Here is a 23,533-nt window from a genome sequence, read left to right as displayed (position 1 = left end):
CTCCAGCAGTTTGAGGTCCCAGAGTCCAGGAGGCCATCCGCTTCGAAAATGACCAGACTCCTGAGCCCCTGGTTCCTAAATAGCGCAGCCCGAGAGTTAGCAGGGCGAGAGGACCGGGCTACTCTGAAGCCTCGCCCGGCTCCTCCGCCTCATACGTCAGTTTGCTTCCTTTCCCCGCCTCCAGCCAATACCCCGCCCGCTTCGTCGCGCACTAAGCGCCGAGAGAAATTTGACTGCTCCAGTACCCAATCAGAAGGGAGGTAGAGAATCTGAACCAATAGGAGTAGGCGAGGTGGGCAGGGCGCCGGCGTCTTCCCCCCCCCCGCCCCGAGGGTGAGCGGCGAATGTCTTCGGCCCTCCCCTGCGTTTCAGCCTTAGTGCAGATCCGTCGGCGGTCAGAGGAGCAGAGGCAGAGGCTGTGGGAGCTGGAACCACACCCACAACCCACGTCGCTGCCCCTGTCCTTGCTTGTCCTCGCTTGCCCTTTCGTCGTCCCGCGCGGGATAACGCATCCTTGGAGGAGAGCGGCCGCCCACGCCCCCAGCATCCTTCTGCGTTGAGCCGGCATTGACTGACCTGGCGGCATGATGCGGCTTCGAGGTTCGGCGATGCTGCGGGACCTTCTCCTGCGGCCGTCCGCCGCCGCCAGCGCGGCTCTGAGGCGGGGGCAGCCTCTTGCCACGCTGTGCCGGCGCGCCTGGGGCGGGGGACCCGAGGCCGCCGACTCGGCGGCCGCCGCGCGGCTCTACCCGTGGTGGGGCGGGGGCGGCCGGCCGGCAGGGCCCCTCTCCCGGGGCCTGTCCAGCTCCCCCTCGGAGATCCTTCAGGAGCTGGGCAAGGGGGGCACGCAGCAGCAACAGCAGCAGCAGCCGCCGCCGCAGTCGCAGCCAGGGGCGTCGCCGCCTGCGGCCCCGCCAGCACCCGGCCCCAAGGACGGCCCCGGGGAGACGGAAGCGTTCGGCAACCGTGAGGGCAAGGAGCTGGTGGCCTCAGGCGAAAAGTGAGTGTCTCCGCGTGGCGGAGGAAGCCTCCTCTTGCGTGGGGCCCGGCCCGGGCGGGGCCTGCTGTGGGGCAGGATGGGAGCGGAGATTCGAGAAGGAGAAGAAAAAGATGCCGGCGGCCTGCGTTGTCTGCGCCATGTGATTAGGCCCTTCCGCGCCCCAGCTTTCCCCGCACGCTCCCCTCCGCTGGGCCCTCACTTCCCTTCACGGTGCCGGGTGCGGGCCGCCTGGGTGGAGCGGCGGAGGCGCCCGTGTGGTTCATCCCCCGCCTTGGAGATGTGGTTGCGTGGCCCACGCCGCGTGTCCCGCGCCCTGGCTCCCGGCTGCAGTACCCGGGCACCCGCCCAGTCTTTCGTGGGTGATGCCACACGAACATCTACAGAGTGACATTTCGGAGTCGGGCGTTGAGCAAACCCTGTGCCTTCCTGACTCGAGTTTTTCCAGGCTCGAGTTTCTTCTCAGTCTGCTCTTTTTCGATCTCTGCCACCATGTCTTTGGAAGCCTGGTGTGGCAGAGTATTCTTAATAACAACAGGGTTGCTCCTTCAGGCCTGTGTTGAGCCATCTGTGGCACCGGAAATAATGTTTCCGAGATAAGATTAGGAGGAAAAGGGTCACGTGGCGGAGAAGATGGGGCACGCAGTACAGACCACCTGTGCCCTGGGGCTTTGGCCTGTCTGATGTCCTGCGTGAGATGGGCGAATTTTGGGGAAGAAAAAAAAAAGTTCCGAAGATGAAATGTGGCGGTTAAAACACAAACTGAAAAATTCCAGTTAACTTAAACAGTGATAGGATGTTAATTCACCTGTACCACACAGCAGTTTAGTCTTAAAACCAAACGGGTTTTTCTTACATAGCATGTGAAACAATATCCTGGGTATTTTGTCTTGTGTACTATAAATGGACAGAAACTTTGTTTTTCCAGTGTAGTTACAAATTTACTTGTCTGCTTGCATTGTACTCTATTTTTCTGGTATTGTGCTGACATTATATGGCCTGTTTTGTCTCCCTTTTATTTAAGTCACTATCTCCAGCCCCATAGTACCTTAGGCCAAATCGGGCGTGTGATTCTTAATACTTTAAATCTCAGGTCTGTTTAATGTTTCCTGTAATTGAAGTCGGCACCTTTCTAAAACATTCCAAACTAAAATTGTTTTCCCAGACTGAAAAAAATACTATTAAAAAAAATCACTTGATGATGGGCAAAATTTGTGGTATTACATGATAATGATTTTGTGCTAAAGTAGCCTTATGACCATGGACACATCATCTAACATCTTCAGTTAGATAACTCAGATCCCTTCAGGATCTCAAAGGCTAGTAGGCTTTAGTGAAATTTCTACCTCTAATGTTTTTTAGGGACTAAAGTGTGTATGCCTAATCTCATCTGGTACTCATTTTTATTTTAACATCGTCTGTTTTATCAGACATGTAACTCGTTTAAATACCTGCACCCAAAGTTACAGAATTGCAAAATGCAATTACTGGCATTTAAAAGTTGCCCTTAAAGGCTTTAGGGTAGGAACTGTTTTTTATTGAAAATGTCTTCCAGTCTTGTGTCTTCAGTAGCTCTACTGTCCCTCTTTTTTTCCCTAGTCAGGAAGCTGAGTCCCTTTTGTGATTTACTTGTTTTCCAGAAGCTTGTACCTTCATTGCCTTATAAATAAGAACATCTCTTGTTAGCAATAAGTTTGAAACACTAGTTTGGGTAATATTGACAATTCCTACATAAAAAATGTCCTGTGTCCCCAGTCCCCAAAGAAAATCAGTAGGCCAGGGAATCCTTCAAGAATATTTGTTCAGATGGCCTGGGAGTTTGAGTAGCCTATAAGATAATTTCGTTTACTTTAGTTCAGAGGAGTTTTTTGTTTGTCTTTGTTTCTGTTTTTGCTACCAAAGTTGGAATAATAGCTGGACTGGTTCAAACAGGCATACCTTGCAGATATTGTGGGTTCACTTAGACACCATTTTAATAAAGCAAGTATTGCAGTGATAGGCAAGTCATAATCTTTTTTTGCTGGTCTTGCCTTCAGTTGGCAAAGAAAACAAACAAATGCCACACTTGTGAAATACAATAAGGCTAAATGCAATAAAATGAAGCATGTCTGTATATGATAATCCTGAGAGCTTTCAGTCAAGGATTTCAATAGAGAGGCCCCAGCTGTCTCAGGTTTACGTACAAAGTGAAGAGCACTGTCCTTAAGATGTTGAAAAAAATTTTAATCTGGTTAAAGATCTTACTTTCTGAATGATCTGGTCTTCAAATGTAGCTTTTCTACTTTGACTTCTTTCATTTTGCCTTTATGTAGTAAATGTTTTTGTTACGGTGGGATAAGCTTCCAGTTGATCCTGTTATCCTTTTTAATGCTCAGCTTCCAAAGCATAGGTCATTCTTCAATCAGCAAGCCACCTGGAATGCCAGCACTCTAGTTGGGACTCTGCGGGGTTTTAGAGAGGATTACTAAAAGAAATAGCCAGGTGAAAAATGAGTTAATATTTTCTAAAGGACTTAGAACAGTATTTGGCATGTGTTAAATACAACATAACTGTTTATTAAATAAGAATAAAATGGCTTTGTTTATTGTAAAGCCTGACAAGGACATTGGCCTTTGAATTTTAGGCTCACACATGAGAAACTTCTTTTTTAGTTTCTAAGAAAAACGTTATGTTTAGAAAATGTTGTATTTCTTATAGGAAATATGTGATTTGCCCTGTTGACCCTTTTGCCCTGCTTACCTGTAAGCTTGGATTGAATTTAATAGTAAATACAGCAATTTTATTAGTTCACGTGGCTGGGTATTTGTTTTTCCTCCTTACATTGGTCTAACTATATTTTATCCACCTTATATCATTGAAAGCAGTGGGATATAAACAAGTTACCCTTTTTCCACAGTCAGACTCTTTAAATCAGCGTCATTCTAGGATATGCCATCTCCTTCAACCGACTTCAATTCTGATTTAGGTTAAGACTTCACTACTATCTTAAATATCTTATGGAAAAATGTAATGATCTCTGTTCAGTTTTCCACGTAGTGCTCTTATTTAATTTTGTTGTCATCATTCTGTCATTTTGAAAACCGCTTTGCTTAGCTCTCTCATTTTTTAAGTTCTCTCTGCTTTCCTGACTCTTTTTTGAGTTTGTTCACTGGTTAAACCCTGAGACTGAGACCTTTGCTTTTTTATTAATTTATCTGCCTTCTCAAGAGCATATTCCTTCTCTCAGCTTTGACTCTTGTCTTTGTGTAGGTAATATTAGCTCTCCTCCAAGCTGTGTTCTCACATTTACCTCCACATATCTGATGACTTCAAATTTAAAATCTGTACCCCTATATGAGTTCCTTTTTTCAATCTTTACCCAAGGATATTTTTTAAAATTGATTTTAGGAGAGAGGAAGAGGGGCGTAAGGGTGGGGGGAGAGAGACAGTTACTAGTGTGAGAGAGAAGCATCGATTGGGTGTCTCCCATGTGCACCCTGACCAGGGATCAAATCTACAACATAGGTACGTGCCCTGCTTGGGAATCAAACCCTCAACCTTTGGTGTATGGGATAATGCTCCAGCTATCTGAACCACCCAGCCAGGGCCGCATATCCATTCTCTTGTCTCATTTCAATCTATTTTGCATACTGTTTCGAGATTAATTATAGATTTTTAATTTCAAAATGTCACTGGAATAAGTATTATATAAAAGTCACAGACGATGCTATAACATTGAAGATTCTTGGTTAACCTTTATACCAATGCTTGTCCAACATAGCCATTTTTACCACAGTGTCTCTTCTCTGTCAAGCATGCAATGCTTCATTTCTGTAAAGCCCAGAAATATATTCTAGGGTCCCTGGGAAGGATTGGCAGGTAGGGATGAGGGGGCATTTTATTATTTAATTAGAAAGGAAAAGAACGATAGAATGACCAGGCTGGGAAAATACCAATACTTATAAGAAAATGCTCATTAGAAAATGCGTGATCGTACCTATCTTCTACAACATTGAAAGTATTCCATTAAAATAACAATAAGATCTTTTTTTCTCTACCACACTGGCAGATGTTAAGTTAAATCATGTAATGCAAAGGTTGTGGGAAATGGGAACTGTTATATTGCTGGTGGAAGTATAAATTACTTCAGCTATTTTGGAGGAGAGTTTGGTAGTATCTGTTAAAAACTGCATACTGACATGCAATAATAGTGTATTTGCTCATCTATATAAAGTCATGGTATTTCAAAAATATTTTTAAAATTAAAATAGAATACTTAAAAATATTAAAAGTGAAAGTGCAAGCAAAAGTGATTTCAGCTACCTTTAGATACTATGACTTTGTTTTGGGAGTTTGTATTTTTAAGGAATGGAAAGTGAAGGCCAGAGAATCCTTACATCCTGTTGAGAACTGAATTTCAAAGTAAGATTAAATACTTATACATTTCAGCAAACATTGAATTAGGTCTATAGAATATTACTGACAATAAAGTTGAGAGAGTATTTGGCAGGTATAGATAATATATTTTGGAATCAGAAGACAACCTCTGTTGAAATAGATGACATTCTGTTATCATTTAATAATGCATTTGTCTTTAATTTGTAAAAGTGAACATATTTTCGATTCACTTAGTCTAAAATCAAAATTGAAAGTAAAAATTTTTTACAGGGGTTTTTTCAGTGAACGCCTTCAGTAATTTTATTTGTGATTTCTTCAATATTAAAAAAATTTTTTTGGTTAGTTACCAGTGAGTTTTGTTTTAATGGCTTCATAACACGTATAACATTTTTTCTGCCTGATGTTGACATAAACCACATGTCTGTTTATAGTCATTTACACATCTATACATTATCTGTAATTAACAAACTGCATGCTACTAATATTTAAATGAAGTTCACTGAAAGAGCGTGAACTAGATCCTGAAATTTAGTCTCCTTGAGTTTTAGCTTCTTGTTTTCAGGCTTTGCTGTTTTACAAAGAAGTCTGTTTACCTCAGAATCCACTAATTCAGATATGACTATCAAATAAAATTTAATCATTTTTGGGACACAGTATGGAGGGAAAAGTTATTTGGAAAGGGGAATCAGGGTAAGACTATTTTAGTCTGGAAAAGATAAATGTCACCTTGAAGAGAAATTTGTTGAAGATGTTTGTGGGTTTCTTTGAGTTAAAAGAAATTGTTTGAAGTCAATAAAAAGCTGTATGCTACTACCCTCTTGTAGTATTGAGGTAAAGAAAAATTATGTCTGTAGAAACTGAGTCTAATTTGTAGGATCTGTGTTCTTTAAGGAGCACTATCTTTAAATCTTACATAAACCAGGAAGTTGCCTGTCTATGCCTTTTCACCTTTTAAGTCATTTGATATTAAGAGGAATACTTGCTCTGACTGGTGTGGCTCAGTTGCCTGGGCATCCTTCCGCAAAGTGAAAGGTTGCTGGTTCAACTCCTGGTCAGGGCACGTGCCTGTTGCCGGTTCAGTCCCCCTTTCGGGCATATACTAAAGGCAACCAGTCGATGTTCTTACATCAGTGTTTTCTCTCCCTCTCTCTATAAATAAATAAGTAAAATCTGTTAAAAAAAAAAGAGGAATGCTTAAGAAAGCCTAGTGAACTTTTTATATTTAGAAAAATACTTACTAATTTGATATCTTTTAAGTGAGATAAATAGCTTTCAAGTAGAGACACTGTTAGTATGATTTTATTTTGTAATCTACTCAAATGTAAAATTGCTTTGGTTACGAAATAGTGTATATGACTGATTACTTCTGACCACCTACAATGTAGTAGAAGCAAAATGTTAATGTGTCTTGGCTTCCTTTGGGAAGTATCTCTGGTAGGAATGTAACATTACTGCTTAGTAAAGAAATGTTTATAGTGGAAGCACTAATTTTAAAACATAGAATTGTTGATATTGCATAATGAACAAAAGTCAATAGCTTTCAGGGTTTAGAAATATTTTTGCATACTGATTTCTGGTACAGACTTCTAATGAAGATATTTAAATTGTCATATTGATGAGGGTATTTTGAGTAACATAGGTTCTTCCTTAGTAGATTCTTGGTAGGAGTTACTAAAAGAGTACAGACTTTCTGAAGAACAGTTTTTAAATTGTATGAAGAACTTTAAAAATATTCTTTAGGGTAACAAAGTAAGCTGAGGTATATAAAGATTAATTTACTAATATTTTGGCATAGTATTATGCATATTAGAGAAAACTGGGAGAAGACTTGTGTTCAACGTTAGTGGAATGGTTAGGTAAATTATGATATATCCACATGAAAGTCACTTACTTGGTTATTTAAAATGTGCACAGATACTTTTTTGGATATAAGGAAAATATATTAGGCCAAAAGTTAGACTATAAATTTTTAAAAAAATTTTATTTACTTTTAGAGAGAGAGGAAGGGAGGGAGAAAGGGAGAGAAACAGCATCAGTGCAGGAGAGACTGGTTTGCCTCTTGCACATCCCCGACTGGGGACCTGGCTGCAACCCAGGCACGTGTCCTGACTGGGAATCCAGCTGGCGACCTCTCACTTCACAGGACGGCACTCAATCCACTGATCTACACCAGCTAGGGCAGAATACTGATTTTTTAATGATATCTTAAGTCATCTTAAGTTTTTGGGGAAAAAAGTGCTTTAAAAAATGATAGAGGGAAATAAGGTGCAATGATAATAGCAGTTGTGGTTTGTGAGAGTGAACATTATTTTTCCTGTCTCTTTATAAGTTACTTTTAAAATCTCCTATTATAAGTATATATAACTTCAATAATCAGAGGAACCACACCGTTAAATTTATTTTATTTTTTAAAAGATTTTATTTTATTTTTTTTAGAGAGAGGGTAAAGGAGGGAGAAAGGGAGGTGGAGAAACAGATCAGTTACCTCCTGCACTACCCCAACTGGGGACCTGGCCAACAACCCAGGCATGTGCCCTGACCAGGAATCTAACTGAATTTTCAGTCTGTAGGCCAGGACTCAGTCCACTGAGCCACACCAGCCAGGGCCACACTGTTACATTTTGAATTGTTAATCTCTGCTACACTGTTCTAGTCTGCTTTCCTAATATCCTGTTTCTGGTGTATATAATAGTAAGCACCACTTACATGAAAAAAGATTATGAATAGGTTTGTACTGCTATTTATTTATCAGTATTACTAATTATATTCAGTACAGTTTTTTATTTCTAAACTCCTCTTGGTATAAGTCTCCTTAGAAAATGTTGCATATTTTTCTGCCATTTTAAAACATTATAATGAATAAAGTCAAACATTTACCATTAATTTATGTTTACCATGAGTGAGCATTACTGCACAGTATTAAAACACGATGATGTTCTAAGGCAAGTGTTGGCAGGGTTTTTCTCTGAAGGTCCAAATAGTACATATTCTCAGCTTCGCAGGTTATCTGATCCCTGTTAAAACTTTTCAAATCAGCTGTTGTAGCAAAGCAGCCATAGACAATAGGTTAAATGAGTAGGCCATGGCTGTCTTGCAGTAAAACTATTTACAAAAACAGGTGGCCCTTGCACTAAACTGTATTTACTTATGTAAGGTATTCTTTCATACTCTGATTGGTTCACCTTTGAATGAGTTTGTTCTTTAGTGGATTTTTTTTTATCTTTTATCAGTTGCTACATCTTGTTCCTGTTCACTCTCACCTTCTATACGCAATTTCCCTTAGCTTTAAGAAAAATGTGATAAAATCTAAAATTTACTAGTTTAACATTTTGTAAGTATACAATTCAGTGATATTAAGTACTCCCCTTTTTAAAAGAACCTAGATAATTGAGCTTTATAGGTAAAAATGTGTGTACGTAAGTCCTTACCATGTATATAGGTCCTGAGTCAATAAAATTTATGGTCTTTGGTATAGGAATTTAGGTGGAGTTCTATTTTTAGCCATCCCCAAACTGAGAATTAGAGTTGGAAATAACTATGAAGACATCTAATTCCACCTCATTTTACATATTTTATAAACTGGCCACAGATATTAAATCAAGTTCATACATTACATACATTATTACATTATTAAGTAATCATAATACTTATGATTACTTGTGAGTACTTGATTAAGTAAACATAAATCAAGTTCATACATTATTAGGACTTTCTAAAAAAAATCTAGTATTAGCATATTAATAAAACACTGTATTGAACTGATTACTTTTTTAGATTCGGGATTAGAAGAGACCTTAAAATTCCATCTCTCCAGCTGATGTACTTCTTCTTTTATGAAAACTCCCTGCAGGTTGTTACTCATTTTTGCTTGAATACTTTTTGATGAGGGAGTTCATTACCTTAGAAGGCAGCCCATTCCATTTTCAGAGCTGCCTTGTATTTATGAGTAGCTTAAGTTTCCCTTTTATTAATTTCTACTCGTATATCTTAGTTATTTCAAAGAAAATATCTCTGCTGTGGTATCAGAGTGGTTGGAGTAACAGAATTCACATAATATCCATATTTTTACAACTAGAATGATTTGTTAAAGGTACTTGACTGATGGAATACCTGGTTGGAGGGGTTAACAGAGTTGGACATTGGGGACTTGTTCTGCCATGTCCTCGTCCTCCCATCAGAGACGGGCAGATTGCCTCCCCACCCCCACCCCTTACACTTATAAAGCTGTGCATGTGAACAAATTGCCTTTAGCTGTTATGAATAGCCTGGCCATTTCCTCATATAAAGCTAGCTTCTTGTGCTTCTTACTTTGGCTTGCTCTTGAATAAATTTCAATGACATCCAATCAAAACAGCAGCCCTACTTTATTACAATCTCATCTTCGTTTTTTTTCCAGGGTGCAGTTTTAACAATGCAGAACAAAAATGTAATCATCTAGCATTTTCAAGGGTAAACATTGACCTTTTCGGAGGAAGATACAAGTTTAGGGTAACCATCCGCCACTGCCTGCTTTTAGTTAGGCCACCATGTGTAGTTACTTTCCGTTTCTGCGTTTGTAAGGCCCACCATGTAGGCTTCCCCTTGGCCTTTCAGGTTTAGTATGTGACCCCTTTTTCATTGACACATAGCAGGAAGAATGTAGGACTGGGAACCAAGGACCAGCTCTCAAAGATTGTGGCCCAAAGACTCAAGAGTTGTGCAACATTGACATGCTGCTTGACTTTGAGACTGTCCTTATCTGTAAATTGGCAACAGTTTATCTACTGTGCCTATTGCCTAGGATTTTAAGATAAAACAACAGTTTTTTTCTTTTAACAGTAAATCTTTTAAAATATGTAAGATCCTGTTTTTACACCAACAATTAGCCTTCGGGCAACATGACTTAGAGGATAACTAGAACCTGTCACTTTGTCAGACATACAGTAGTATATGGTTAGCCACCTTCAATTCAACTTTCAACCTCACAGGTTTAATCTGCTATTTGCTAGTGTTGATGGACCCTTACTATCAGTAAGATTATTCTGAATTCAAAACGATAAACATTTAGAAACAAAATATTTTTTCAAAGATCATTTTTTGGGGGGTAGGTCTTCATTTATTGGTTGACTTACATAGATTTCCTCCAACTATGAAAATTAGATATTTTAATAGCTCATAGGTAGAAACAGACACCTTAATTCATATATCCTAAGCTCTGGTTGTTTGCTGTTCTTTATAAAGGTCCAGTGAATGCTTACCTTCATTACTTTGGTGGTTCTATTTCCTTTGCCTGAAATCCTCATTTGTTGACATGTTTCCAGCCGCTACCTGTCTTTCAAGCCTAGCTCAAATTCTACCCATGCTAAAAAAGTTTGACCTTATTAGTCCCTAGTGAAGTAATTTCAGTGATTGGATCCCATAGACCTTTTCTTATAATTCTGTCTTATATATGTGTTCTATTTCCCTTTTAGGTTGTAAGCAACAACTAACAGCCTTGTACATGTCATAGATGGCAGTTAAATGCATGGGAATTTTTAATGATTTCTGTTTTTTTAGGCAGGTATTTTGTTAGGGTACAATAGGGGAAGTAATAGGTAAAAGAAGGAACGAAGTGATGGTGAATGGATCTTAAAGGCAGAAATTAGAAAGGAAATGAGGGAAAAATAAAAGGAAAGCAATAAAAAGGTATGAAACAAGGATTTTTTCTTTGGATTCATTAACCTACATATATTCTGTTTTAGTTGCTGAATGTCATAACCATTTTATGTTTTTCTCTAGGGTATCTGAAGGGATCACTTGGGTTTATTAATATTGTTGATGTTAAGGTTTGAAAGCCTGCTGTAATCTTTATTTTTAATTTTTTGTCATTAAAATTTAAATACTTCTCAAGGATTTTCTAGTTACTGTATAGTTACTGAAAACTAAGTTTTTAGCTTTTGAATTTTAATAGCAAAATATGTTGTTACAAAGTGTTGTCACAAAGCCATACTCAATTTGAGGAGGAAAAAAGGGACAAGAAGGTCTTTGGAGTAATTTGTACCTGTTTGAAAATTTGGGGAGAATCTGTACATTTGTTCACCAGATTGTTGAAGATGACTCATTCTCAGATCAAAGTCTGAGTTTTTGAATGCTAAGATAGGTAGTATTTTGTTTTTATCAATTTTGACCATTTCACTTTTTAGAGATGACTTAAATCTCTCTCCTGTGGATAGAAATTAATCTCTTGTCCAAAAGCAAATAAATATTTACCTTTTTTGCTAGCCATGCAGTAACACAGTCACTTTAATTTTTTTCTTTTTTTTTTTTTTTGCACTATGTTCCATAAGATAAAGAAGTGTATATGTGTTTTATGTGATTTACATAGCTTTTAAGCAAAGCAAATACCATTTACTGGTGTGATAAATACATAGAAACCTTATTCAGCAGTTTTTTTAAGTGATAAACTATCACTGTCTGCAGTTTATTTGACAAACCACTTTCTGTTAATAATTGGTATGTTCTTTTTCACTGATTTTTTTTTTGGCTCACTTTTTCTTAAAATATTATTAGTATTGTTGAACACTGTTTAATGGTTTTACTTTATTTATTTCAAAAATTTTATTTATTTTTAGAGAAGAGGGAAGAGAAAGAGAGGGAAAGAGACATCAGTATGTGGTTGCCTCTTATGCACCCTCAACTGGGGACCTGGCCTGCATCTCAGGCATGCGCCCTGACGGGGAATTGAACCAGTGGCCCTTTGATTCGCAGGCTGAAGCTCAATCCACTGAGCCACATCAGCCAGGGCTGTTCAGTGGTTTTAGATACGAGTAAGACCAAGAAAAACTGTGTATTATAACAGTAATAACTAATAACTAGTAAGTTTGAAACCCAGTATACTGTAGTGGTATGTAGTGTAAATGTTTGGACTCTGGATTAAGAGAAATCCATCTTCGGCCACTACCCAGCTTTAGAAAGTTTCATTTGTCTAAGCCTCTGTTTCCTCATCTGTGAAATGGGGATGGAGTCATATGTTTTTTCAACAAATAATACATTTATTGAGCTTCTGTTATGTACCAGGAACCATACTATATTCTGGGTAATAACAGTACCTTATATCATAAAATCATTGGCAGGATTACATTAGAATGCATGCTCTGAGAGTATTTAGAACATAAGTTATTGGTAAATTTTAGCTCTTATTTTTAAAATATTGCAAATACATTATTTTTCATCCTCATCTGAGGCTATGTTTAGAGTGAAACAGAGAGACATAGATGTGAGAGAGAAACATCAATTGGTTGCCTCCCATACACACCCCAACTGGGGACCAAACTCACAAGCTTTTATCATAGGGGATGACACTTCAACCAACTGAGCTGCTTAGCAAGGGCCACAAATACATTTTAAAAAGTTTTCTGAGCCAAAATTGTTTCAGGGAGTAATTATATATCCAGGATATGTCACTAAATTATGATATGTGTTAACTTATTTAAAACCTTGGCCTGAAATTCATATATTTTAAGGTTGACTTTAAAAACTAAAAGTTGTAATAACTTTGAACACAAATATAAATTGTAATATCAACAGTTATATTTTAGGAGACATTATATATTTGCATGTATAAATGTACATGCTCTGTGAACCAACTCTATTTTCTATTTTTTTTAAGACAGAAATATAGATCACTAATAACAGGGAAGTAATTACATTAAGTAATTACTAAATACATGTGGTCAGTCTTACTAAAGTGTGGAACTATTTTCACACCTTATGTAATCTTTGTGTAATCCAGTACATATTTGGACACCTAGAAAAGCTCTTTTTAACAGTATAAAAAGAATTTTAAACAGACTTATGCTATGTGACAGTTTATTTTACAAAAGTAATTACAGAATTTTCCTTTGAAAGTTGCTATTCTGCTATTCTACTAATGGCCAGTCCAGTATTGACTTAATATTATGGTCTGAATTTGAGAAAACAAGTATTCCCTCCTTTTCTAATTTTCTCTCACTTTCTTGAAATACAGGTAAAGTGCTTCCCAGAATATTTTATGTATACAGACATACATGTATATACACAGATATATGTATTTCTCCCCCATTTTAATAAATGGTGATGGGTGGGGAACAGATTAATCTGCCTTAGATCTGTAGTCCTTATAACATCACTGTACTGCTTATTGACAGTATTGGTGGGCAGAATAATGAAACGTGTTACTTTCAGTTTTTGACCCCTACCAAAAGAAGACATTTAATACATGTATTGTAGTTTGTTTACTTGAAAGCTTTTCAATGCATAGGAAAAGTTCCTTTTTTGTTTAAAAGTTTGGTTAATCATAGCATTTTAATATACTAGTTAGTTATTTTAATGGTAAAAATTTTTATTTTTACAGGCTTTCTGATTTGTGGCATTTGATCTGTATATGTAATCCTAGAACACTTTAGAAATAGTAACTGTAGCTACCATCAGTTGAGTACCTACTCTCTGCCAGGCAGTGTTCTAAAGGTATTGAATGTATAAGTCAACTGATCCTCCCAAAAACCCTCTGAGGTAGGTGCTATTAATCTTCCTTTCTCAGATGAGGAAACTGAATCACAGAAAGATCAGTTACACAAGGTGACTCATTTTAGGTATTATAGGCAGGATTCAAGAACTTGTGTGCCAATCTTTGTCCAGTGCTTAATTGTTGTCTCTCCCAGATTTTGCAGTCGGGTAAACTATTTGAACAATATGTAAATGTAGTCATTATATTTTTTTAAAGAGGAACAAAGTTTTGACTCTTACCTGAACATTTGCTGAGCTCTCTAATTAATATTAGGTGATTGTATTAGGCTGTGTAGGAAGGTACCACTGTAACAGATGATTAGGCATTAGCACAACGGGAAATGGTAATCAAGATTTTTAAACCTGGGATTAAAAAATATCTGTATTCATTAATGAATCATTATTTACTTATTTTTCTGTGTGGTTTCAGTAATACTGGTTTGATTTTGATAAATCAGTATATAATATGACAGTAGTCTTACTATGTAAATCAATTCAGGTATAGTCTGGTTTAATGGGTATTTCATAATGGATGTAGGTAATTGTTAGAATGTTCACACAAGGATTAATTTCTTCTTCTTTTTTCCCCTTTAGTAAAATAAAACAGGGTCTGTTACCTAGCTTGGAAGATTTGCTGTTCTATACAATTGCAGAAGGACAAGAGAAAATACCTGTTCATAAATTTATTACAGTAAGTTTCTATATTTACTATCTGAAACTTTTTAAAAGTAGTACTGAATCAGTAATACAGATAAATTGAAATGTAGTCTTAAAGGTCATTTGACATGTAGATTCTGACTGACACTGTTTCTCTTAACTATGCTTTCCAATTTTCATTATGCTCATTTCAAGGTAATCAGTGAAAGAAAATGAAAGAAAGAATGAGAAACTTGTCCAGAAAGTGGGTAATAGTGACACTAAAATGCCATATACATATTGAGGTGCTGGGTAGAAGTTTTTATGTACAGGAATAAAAAACTTTTAGTTGGAATAAGCATATACATTATTTGCACTATATATTTACAGACTCTTATTTTTTTAAAAACAGGCACTCAAATCTACAGGATTGCGAACGTCTGATCCCAGGTTGAAAGAGTGTATGGATATGTTAAGATTAACTCTTCAAACAACATCAGATGGTGTCATGCTAGACAAAGATCTTTTTAAAAAGTAAAAATTTCTGACAAACATTTAATGGTGATTGCTATGCTATGTGGTGATTTTTATTTTAAAACAAAATTGCATCTTAAGGCCAGTGCTTCCTGTGTAACTGAAACAAAAACAGGATTTATAAACATCAATTGTTTGAAGAACTTGGTGCACATTACAGTCCTATAATACATTGGGGCTATTGTATATTTTCTTTGAAACTGCTCTAAGGAAATGTAGCCATGGATGTTTCCAATGTACAGTACCTGGAGATTGCATTCTGTTTAAATAGAGAATACTGTTTGTCCTGTCATGGCTGAAATTGATCTCCAGTTCATCTGAATGTCTTGCAGGCTTTCTCAGTATGGTCTCTGTTTCTTTCTTTCAAGGTGATTTAGATGACATTATAAAATGAGAAAGCTTCAGACAGCCTGTATTCCTTAGATTTGCAATTCTTTATTGTCTCTCTCTTCTTTTTGGATGTATCAATACGTAGGCTTTTGACTATTTCCCTCTTAGATATTTAAAAACTAAGGATAACTTTGGAGATGCCTTGATTTGGTTGATTATTTATTTTTGACTTTCCTATTTGCTTATTATTTATCTTCATTAAAATGTTCCTACTAGTCTGAATTACTTAATGGTTTAATGAACAGCATGTTTGTAATGGATTCCAAAGAGGTAAATGGGATTTTAAGTTACTAATAAAGTGAAAACTAGTATAAAATTGTAAACACTACTGTAAGACATTGGCTTTTTTCAGACCATAGGCTTAGGTTGAAATAGATCCAAAGAATTCCAGCATTGGCCTTGAAAAAGTATTTATATGTGTATATGTATTTTTATTTATTTTTTAAAAATTTTCTTTGTGGGGTTTCTTTGTGGGGTTGGATGGTATTTGTTCTAGATAATCTCCTGGGAATGTCCTGGAGTTTTAAGTCATCTGAAAGTATAAGTATTTAACTAGGTCCTTCAAAGTTTCTTGGCATTGGTGAAGCACTGCTGAGAGTTTGGATTTATCTTTTCCCCACAAGGTTCTTGATTCTAACTCAGCTGACCCTGTAAAGTGTAGATTTTAGTTCCATGTTGGAACTGGTGTTAGGAATTTTGAGCCTTTGGTACTTGTTTATTTGTGGAGAGAAGGGAATAATTTCTAACTAGTTGTACCTTTGCAGTAAAGACTTTTATTTTTAGTGTTCGTGAGCTTTCTGTGCAAAGGACTTTGGACTGTGGTGCCTTCTGGGGAGTTATTTTGGCATATCTGATAGTGAAATTGTCAGATGGTAGGTAGAGCTATTGATAATAGGTATGAGGAATTGCTTTGGAATTTTAAGTGAATGCAGTATCTCACACTTTTTTTAGTACTGTTTAAAATTTTTTTGTGCTTTCTAAACATGTTGCTGTGTTTAAATCTGAAACTAAAAGTAATTTAAATGTATTGATTATAAATCCAGGAAACATAATCATAAAATTTTCTACCCATGGTTATATAAAAAACAACTACCATTATTTTAAACACTAATCCAGTCTTTAAAAAAAATTGATGATTGTAATATAGGCAGTTCCCAACTTGACAAATGCTTCGTGGTGTATACAAGCAAACAGTGGAATATCCTGTCTATATGCATAAGGATTGCCCTTCTCATCGCTAGAGTGAGGTGATTTAAAATCTCTGAATAGTAACCTTTTCAGGTCAACTGGAAAGGTGATTGCTGCAGAGAAGTTCTCTGTTTTCAAAAAATTTTTTCTAGTTAGTGTTGCCAGAAATAAAACTATTTCACCTCCATGAAGGTAGGAAGGAGATGTTATAGTGGAATTCATTTTCCCAGAGAAATAATTTATAAAGGTGGACAGATTTAGAGTCAGTGTATTGATATTTTACCTAAAATACATTGTTGATTAATATATTTAGCTTTTGAGGATACTCTGAGAAAGAACTATTATGTATGACTTTTTTTTTTGTTTTTAATTGGGAAAATGAGTTCTAAGCATACTATTTGGAGCATAATCTATTTGAAAGTTGGAGACTGCCTGTACCCATCTAGATAGTCAATTGTTTTTAATGCTAATTTATCTTTAAAACTAATAGAACAAGAAAGTTTGTGTTGAAAATGAATGCCTTGTTTATTCATGCATTTTTAATCATCTGAGTATTAGAACTATTTTTATGTATGATCATAATTTTTTGGTCTTTTTTTCTTTTGGGGAAAAAACAAATGGTAGTCTTTACATTTGTATAGTGTTTGATTTTGTTTAAAAATTCAGGGTTATTTTACTAGTGAAAAATTATATGTGAGTGATTTTGTAAAATATTGACATACACTGCAGTTGTTAATCATAGACTTTTAAGTAAAGAAGGAAAGAAAACAATTATTCTAATTTGCAGATGAGAAGACTAAACAAAGCATGAGAAAGATGTAACTTACTGAAATGAATAAGCACTTCCTCGTCAGAGTTTATTTTGTATGACATCTGATTTTCTAGATTCATGCTATCTAGATTCATATTAAAATAACTCCCAAGAAAAACATTTACTATCTGGAATGCTCATCATTATGCAGTTAGACACTTTTCTTAGTTTTAAGGTTGCTATTGTTGGCCACAGTAATTCACCAGTTAAGGCTGTTACCCCAGCTTTACCAACATCTTCTGATTTAAAACAAACAAACTCTACCTTTTACTGACTGTACAGTTTTGTTAATTATAAAGCCCACTTTTAAAAGTGCTGATAATTTTAAATAGTTAAATAGTGGTAGGTTAATAATTTAAATTTGATTGGCAGTCCTCATATTTACTCATGTATAACTTCTTAAAAAATAGGGATGTGTATCTGATTTGATACAATACAGTGATTTAAGATTAGGAATTGTCTTCTTTTTTTTGCTAAGAACTGTATTTTCAGTACATGTTTCAACTCATGTACAAATTGAATTGCTATTTGAAATATACTAAGTATTAAATTAATGGGAAAACTTAATATTTTTTAGATTAACATTGTGAAGCTATCAGAAAACAATTCATCAAAGTTTATTGAAGTAAATACGTGTTATCTCTGGGGTGTCAATTATTTCTACATGTATAGGTTAATAATGGAAATTAGGACTAATTTTTCATGTGTCGGGGCACATTTTTGTCACTGAAAACAACCTATTTTATTTTAAGTCATTGTTTTAATTTATGTTAACCAAATGAGTATATATTCTGAATTTTTATTAATAGTTAAAATGTGAAATCTGCGTTTTAATTTTAATTTGTTTTATTTAGGACAACTTGAATTAAAATATTGAGATATAAAAATTTTTCGTTTACCATGGACTAAAAAAAGAAATACTGAGAGTGTCTATTTCTTCTTTCTCCATTTATAATTAGTGCAAGTTAGTTACTTTCAAGTTAAAGTTTTCTTATCTGTAAAGTGGGGAAATAATCCTTCTGAAAGTTTTTATATTTTGAGGATTAAACAGGATGAATAATACTTGAAACTTAGTATTTTTAAAATGCCAGTTTTGGGTGTTTTTTTTTTTCTTTTCCTCAAAGAAACTGCTAATATAGTGTCGTATTACCTGTGAGAAATCTGTTAAATAAATGACTTCCCATAGTTAATGGTTTGACTTTAATACTTCAATTATAAACTTTTGGGGTTTTTTGTCTCTTAAAGGCGTAGTCTTAGGTTGGTATTATAGCTTGATGCTTATGTCTAGCAAGTTTTTCTTCAGCAATTAAATATTTCATTTCTGAGTTATTGAAACTCTAAAGAAGATGAGCCTCAAGTATATGTTTGGCTGTAACCTTCTTTAAGGGTTACGTTAATATATTGATTTTCGATTTTCTGGCTTAAATCTTTTTAGAACAAAGAAGAATATTAGTTTACATCCTTAGATTTCATGCCCTCCAGTCACTTGATTTACCATCTTTTAAATAGTTTTAAACAATGAAACATTTTTATTCCACAATGTATTACATATTTTACAGGTAGCAAAATAATGTAATTACACATTTTTGGTGATTCAAGTAATGCAAATTTAATTGTACTACATTACATGTTTAGAATTACTCGTTATTTTTACAAGCATTTTAGTAAGTATGTTATTTAAGAGACAATCTAAGAAAAGTCGGTTTTTATCTCCCATTTTTTAGCTTAGAAATGTAATTCAGGAAAAATATGTTGAAACACAAACTGTGTAGCTTTTTGTGAAAGACTAATAACAGTTTTATAGAAATAAGGGATATATGCCTGAGGTCACTTAATGGAAAAATAAATAGGACCAACTAAGACATATTCAAGTCTGATTTTTGTTAATTAAATGTCATGCTGAATGCCTGTCAACTCTGGTAGGCTAAGAAACTTGTTTTTAGATGGTCTTGATACTTAATGGAATGCTCTGTTGCTTTAATCTTTGATATACTTTTTAGGCAATCTAATTTATTTCTTTAACTTGTTCAACAGATTACAAGCAACTACATAAAAGCCTGCTAGAAGGAAATAAAGATAATATAGGAAGAGTGTAATTTATAGGATTTAGCTTGTTGTATAAAGTGATGAATTTCTCTATTGTTTAAATATTCTCCTAAATAATATTGTTATTTCCAACTACTCATATTTGAAGGGCATTCAGTTTATTTATTTTTCTCATATTCCACAGATGTGTTCAAAGCAACATTGTTTTGTTGACACAAGCGTTTAGAAGAAAGTTTGTCATTCCTGACTTTATGTCTTTTACCTCTCATATCGATGAGTTATATGAAAGTGCTAAAAAGCAGTCTGGAGGAAAGGTAATGTTTTTAATATGAATATTTTCCTAAACAAATCACTTAATAACTTTATCTCAATTTGAGGCATAGAGAATAAAATTATGTAGTTTTCTCGTGTTTTGCTAATTAAGAAATTTAAGTTAAATGAAGCTATTAGATCAAGTACTTTTAAAATATTTAAAATTTTTAACTTCATTATTTTGGGTAAAAAGAAATCTTAAGTTTACAAATTCCTTTTGATTTTTAAGTGATTGAGGTGGCTTTTAAATCTTTAATTAAAGGTAACTTTATTGGAAACTTCTGCAGATAATTTATCCTTGAACACTGAATGAAATGTTTTGAGTTTAAAAAATCTTCTAAGTAATAATAAGGGCTATTTTATTTCTTCTTCATATTGAAAGATTTTAGATAGTGAAACGCTATAAGCATGACGCTGATTAAAAAAATTCTCTATTTCTTTCTCTTAAAAAAATTTTCAAGTCCTAGTTCTTCTTTTAGACTCTTTTTCTTGGAAGACAGAATGTATTGGAAAACATAGGTGATGATGGAGATTGAGAGAAATCACTTAGATTTCACCTGTAATCCTCAAGTCTATTGTGCCCTTAGTTTTTGTGAATATTGTTATAAAAGACTACAGAGCCACTGAGTGTTATAAAATAACTATCCATTGGTGGAGCTAAATTGAGATAAATTTTTTGGTAGAAGAAAGTATTATTTTCTTGTATTATATTGGTTAATTTTCAATATTTTGGTTAGGTTGCAGATTATATTCCTCAACTAGCCAAGTTCAGTCCTGATTTGTGGGGTGTATCTGTTTGCACAGTCGATGGACAGAGGTAAGTTTATTTCAAATCCATGAAAACCATCAGTCATCTGTAACGTAAGAAGTCAGTTGCAAAACATGTAGGAGTTCATGAAGTCCATGAAAGCCATCTTTGGGAAGTGCTCACACTAACCGGCACAGCCACTGACAAATGAGGATCTATCAAAATTATAAAAAGGATAATGTTGAGGGTACTTTAGAGAGAATGATTTGTTTTTAAAAACCAAGGAATTGATGAGAGTTCCTTGGAGAAGTATATAAAGTCGTAGAATCTCTTTTTAAGAATGACTTTTTATTATGATGTGAGTCAGATGTAAAGATTTAGTATTGTGTTTTAGGTTGGTTTTGTCAGTCTAAAAAGAAAAAAAAACTTATTTTTTTTTACTCACTTGAGGACTTAGCTCAGAGGTATAATCTTTTTTTTTTTTTTTTACACTAAAGTAACTTTTTAATTAAAATATAACATTTAAAATAAGATATACAACTCTTAAGTGTATACAGATTGATGAATTTATAGCATAGATGTAATTTTACCCTAAATTTTGTTAAAACCGCAGATCATTTAGCCTTACAATTGCAGGGGTTTTTTTTCGAAATAATGTCCAATTAAAGCCTCCCGCCCCCCACCATTTGTTATATTTTGATCTCTTAAATGCCTTTATTCTAATCTTTTTTTAAATACCTTTCTCAAGTATTTATAATTAAAAAAAGAACAACCAAAAAAACATATGGTTTAGTCTATTCATTCTTGAAGTAAGGAATGTGAGGCCCAGAGGTTGTATAATACTAAAAGAGGCGAAATTAGCATCTAGGTCTCTTAAGTTGTAGTGCATTTGCACTAAATGTTAATCTAATCCATGAACATTTAGTCATAATGGTAGGTTTTTATCCTCACCTGGACTTGTAAAATATACTAAGCACTCATTGTGTGTTGAATTAAATGTTGAATGCTATGAAAGGACACAAATACGTGAGAAGATGTGGCTTTATCTTTATGGAGCACATTCCAGTAGGCAGTGATAGTCCTATATTTGTAGTTGGAGGAAATGGTTTATCATGAAATGGGAAATTATATATTTGGAGAATATTATTATGTAATGCTTGCACATGGCTTTTCTCTTAAACATTTTTTTGTGTGTAGAGATGATTCTTTTAGCTTAGTTTTCTTATCTAGAGAATTTTAAAAATTGACTTTGGACTAAGGGTGTCCAACCTTTTGGTGTCTCTAAGTCACACATTAAATACACAAACACTAACGAAAACAAAAATCTCCTAATGTTTTAAGTAAATTTATGATTTCGTGTTGGGCCGCGTTCATAGCGATCTTGGGCTGCATGCAGCCTGTGGGCTGCAGGTTGGACACCGCCAGGAGCATATATATTTTTAAATCCAAAGGTCATAGGAAAGACAGGCTTTTTTTCTTTTTTTAATTCTCCTCCGAGGACTTTTTTCCCCCATTGCTTTCAGAGAGAGAGGAAGGGAGAGAAGGAAACATCAGTGCAAGAGAGAGAAGCATTGATTGGTTGCCTCCTGTATGTACCCACACCAGGGAGTGAACCCTCTACATAGGCATATGCCCTAACCTTTTGGTTAGGAGACAATGTTTCAACCAGCCGAGCCACACTGGCCAGGTTTTATAATGACTGTCAAGTTGAAGTTATAGTCTGAATTAGAAATTTTTTATAAAGATGATAGGGAAAATATTATGCTTTTGCTCTATATACATATGTACTTGTCTTCCATAATATAATTAGAAGTGTGGTGACCCTGTGACATCTCTCTCTGTTAACTACTGTTTGCCCAGGGGTGGTTATCAATAGTGCTTAGTTTCACTGTGAGTTTCATTCTGAATGAATGAGTGCCTGTAATGTGTGGGGTACTGTTGTGGGCACCTGGGATACTTGAGCCACACAAAGATCTCCCCCTTTGTGAAGCTTACATTATAATTGGGTCAGTGAGGATTTTTTTTATTTTTAAACCAATTCTTTACATCATGTGTATCCCAATTTGCTATCATGAAGCTTTCTTTTTGTTCTAGTCATATGTATGGTGATAATGATTACCATTAGTCCAGCTATACTCATTGCCATTTTATATAATGGAGTTGGAATTGTAAGTAGATGTGGTTGACAAGATGAGGCATTTATAGGTGGGCTCTCAGAGAATGATTTTGAATCTAAATTGTGCTCTGTTTAAAAATTAACTATGGTTTTACCATGGTTTAGCCATAGTTCAGGCTATGAAGTTAAAAAAAAATGGTGACTAATTTCTAAAAGGACTAGTTCATTTTATATGATTGAAAACAGGTAGGAGTAAGGAGGGCCATACTCCCTTGCGCTGAGGAAATTTTTCACATTACTTATTAAATTTTGAATTATTACTTGAGTACTTTTAAGCCCTTGCCTTTATTTATACTATGCTTCTTAAAAGTAAACACACTTATATTTATTTTTTTAATATCTAACTAAACCTGTGATTGAATTATGGGGAAACGTTTGTAAATTAGAATTAACATGTGAAAATAACTCCAGTGAGTGATTCAGTTACTTTTTTTCCAGTTTATCTTAATTAATTTTTAATCTGCTTTTAAATAGGCATTCTATTGGAGATACCAAAGTTCCATTTTGTCTTCAGTCCTGTGTAAAACCTTTGAAATACGCCATTGCTGTTAATGATCTTGGAACAGAATATGTACATCGATATGTTGGGAAAGAGCCAAGTGGATTAAGATTCAACAAACTGTTTTTAAATGAAGATGGTAAGAATTACTATAACGTTGGTTGGAAAAAAATTTTACTTTCCTATGTAAACCTACATAATTACTAGAAAAAAATTTTTTTTAATTTTTTTAAAGACAATTAAAAGCATTCATGCTTTCATTTTTCACAGAATTCTGTGAAACCCATAAAGATGGTTTTATAACCTACTTTTAAAAA

General features: G+C 35.2%; 1 protein-coding gene across 2 annotated transcripts in view; it reads left to right on the top strand.

The window, feature by feature from the left end:
• The first annotated feature begins 373 nt into the window (after positions 1–373).
• The window catches only part of GLS (glutaminase), an 81,074-nt gene continuing 57,914 nt past the window's right edge, over positions 374–23,533 (top strand). For both annotated transcript variants that reach the window (XM_054566720.1, XM_054566722.1), the window contains exons 1-6: positions 374–1,000; positions 14,471–14,567; positions 14,925–15,046; positions 19,666–19,795; positions 20,531–20,610; positions 23,192–23,355. In XM_054566720.1, coding sequence (XP_054422695.1) covers positions 585–1,000; positions 14,471–14,567; positions 14,925–15,046; positions 19,666–19,795; positions 20,531–20,610; positions 23,192–23,355 — 1,009 coding nt within the window. In that variant the 5' untranslated portion in view covers positions 374–584. The remainder of the gene's footprint in view (positions 1,001–14,470; positions 14,568–14,924; positions 15,047–19,665; positions 19,796–20,530; positions 20,611–23,191; positions 23,356–23,533) is intronic.

This window comes from Pteronotus mesoamericanus, unplaced genomic scaffold (genome assembly GCF_021234165.1).
Source record: "Pteronotus mesoamericanus isolate MK-2021 breed Mesoamerican mustached bat unplaced genomic scaffold, CSHL_Meso_final contig_179, whole genome shotgun sequence".
Taxonomy (NCBI): Eukaryota; Metazoa; Chordata; class Mammalia; order Chiroptera; family Mormoopidae; genus Pteronotus; species Pteronotus mesoamericanus.
This window is presented reverse-complemented; position numbering and strand designations above follow the sequence as displayed.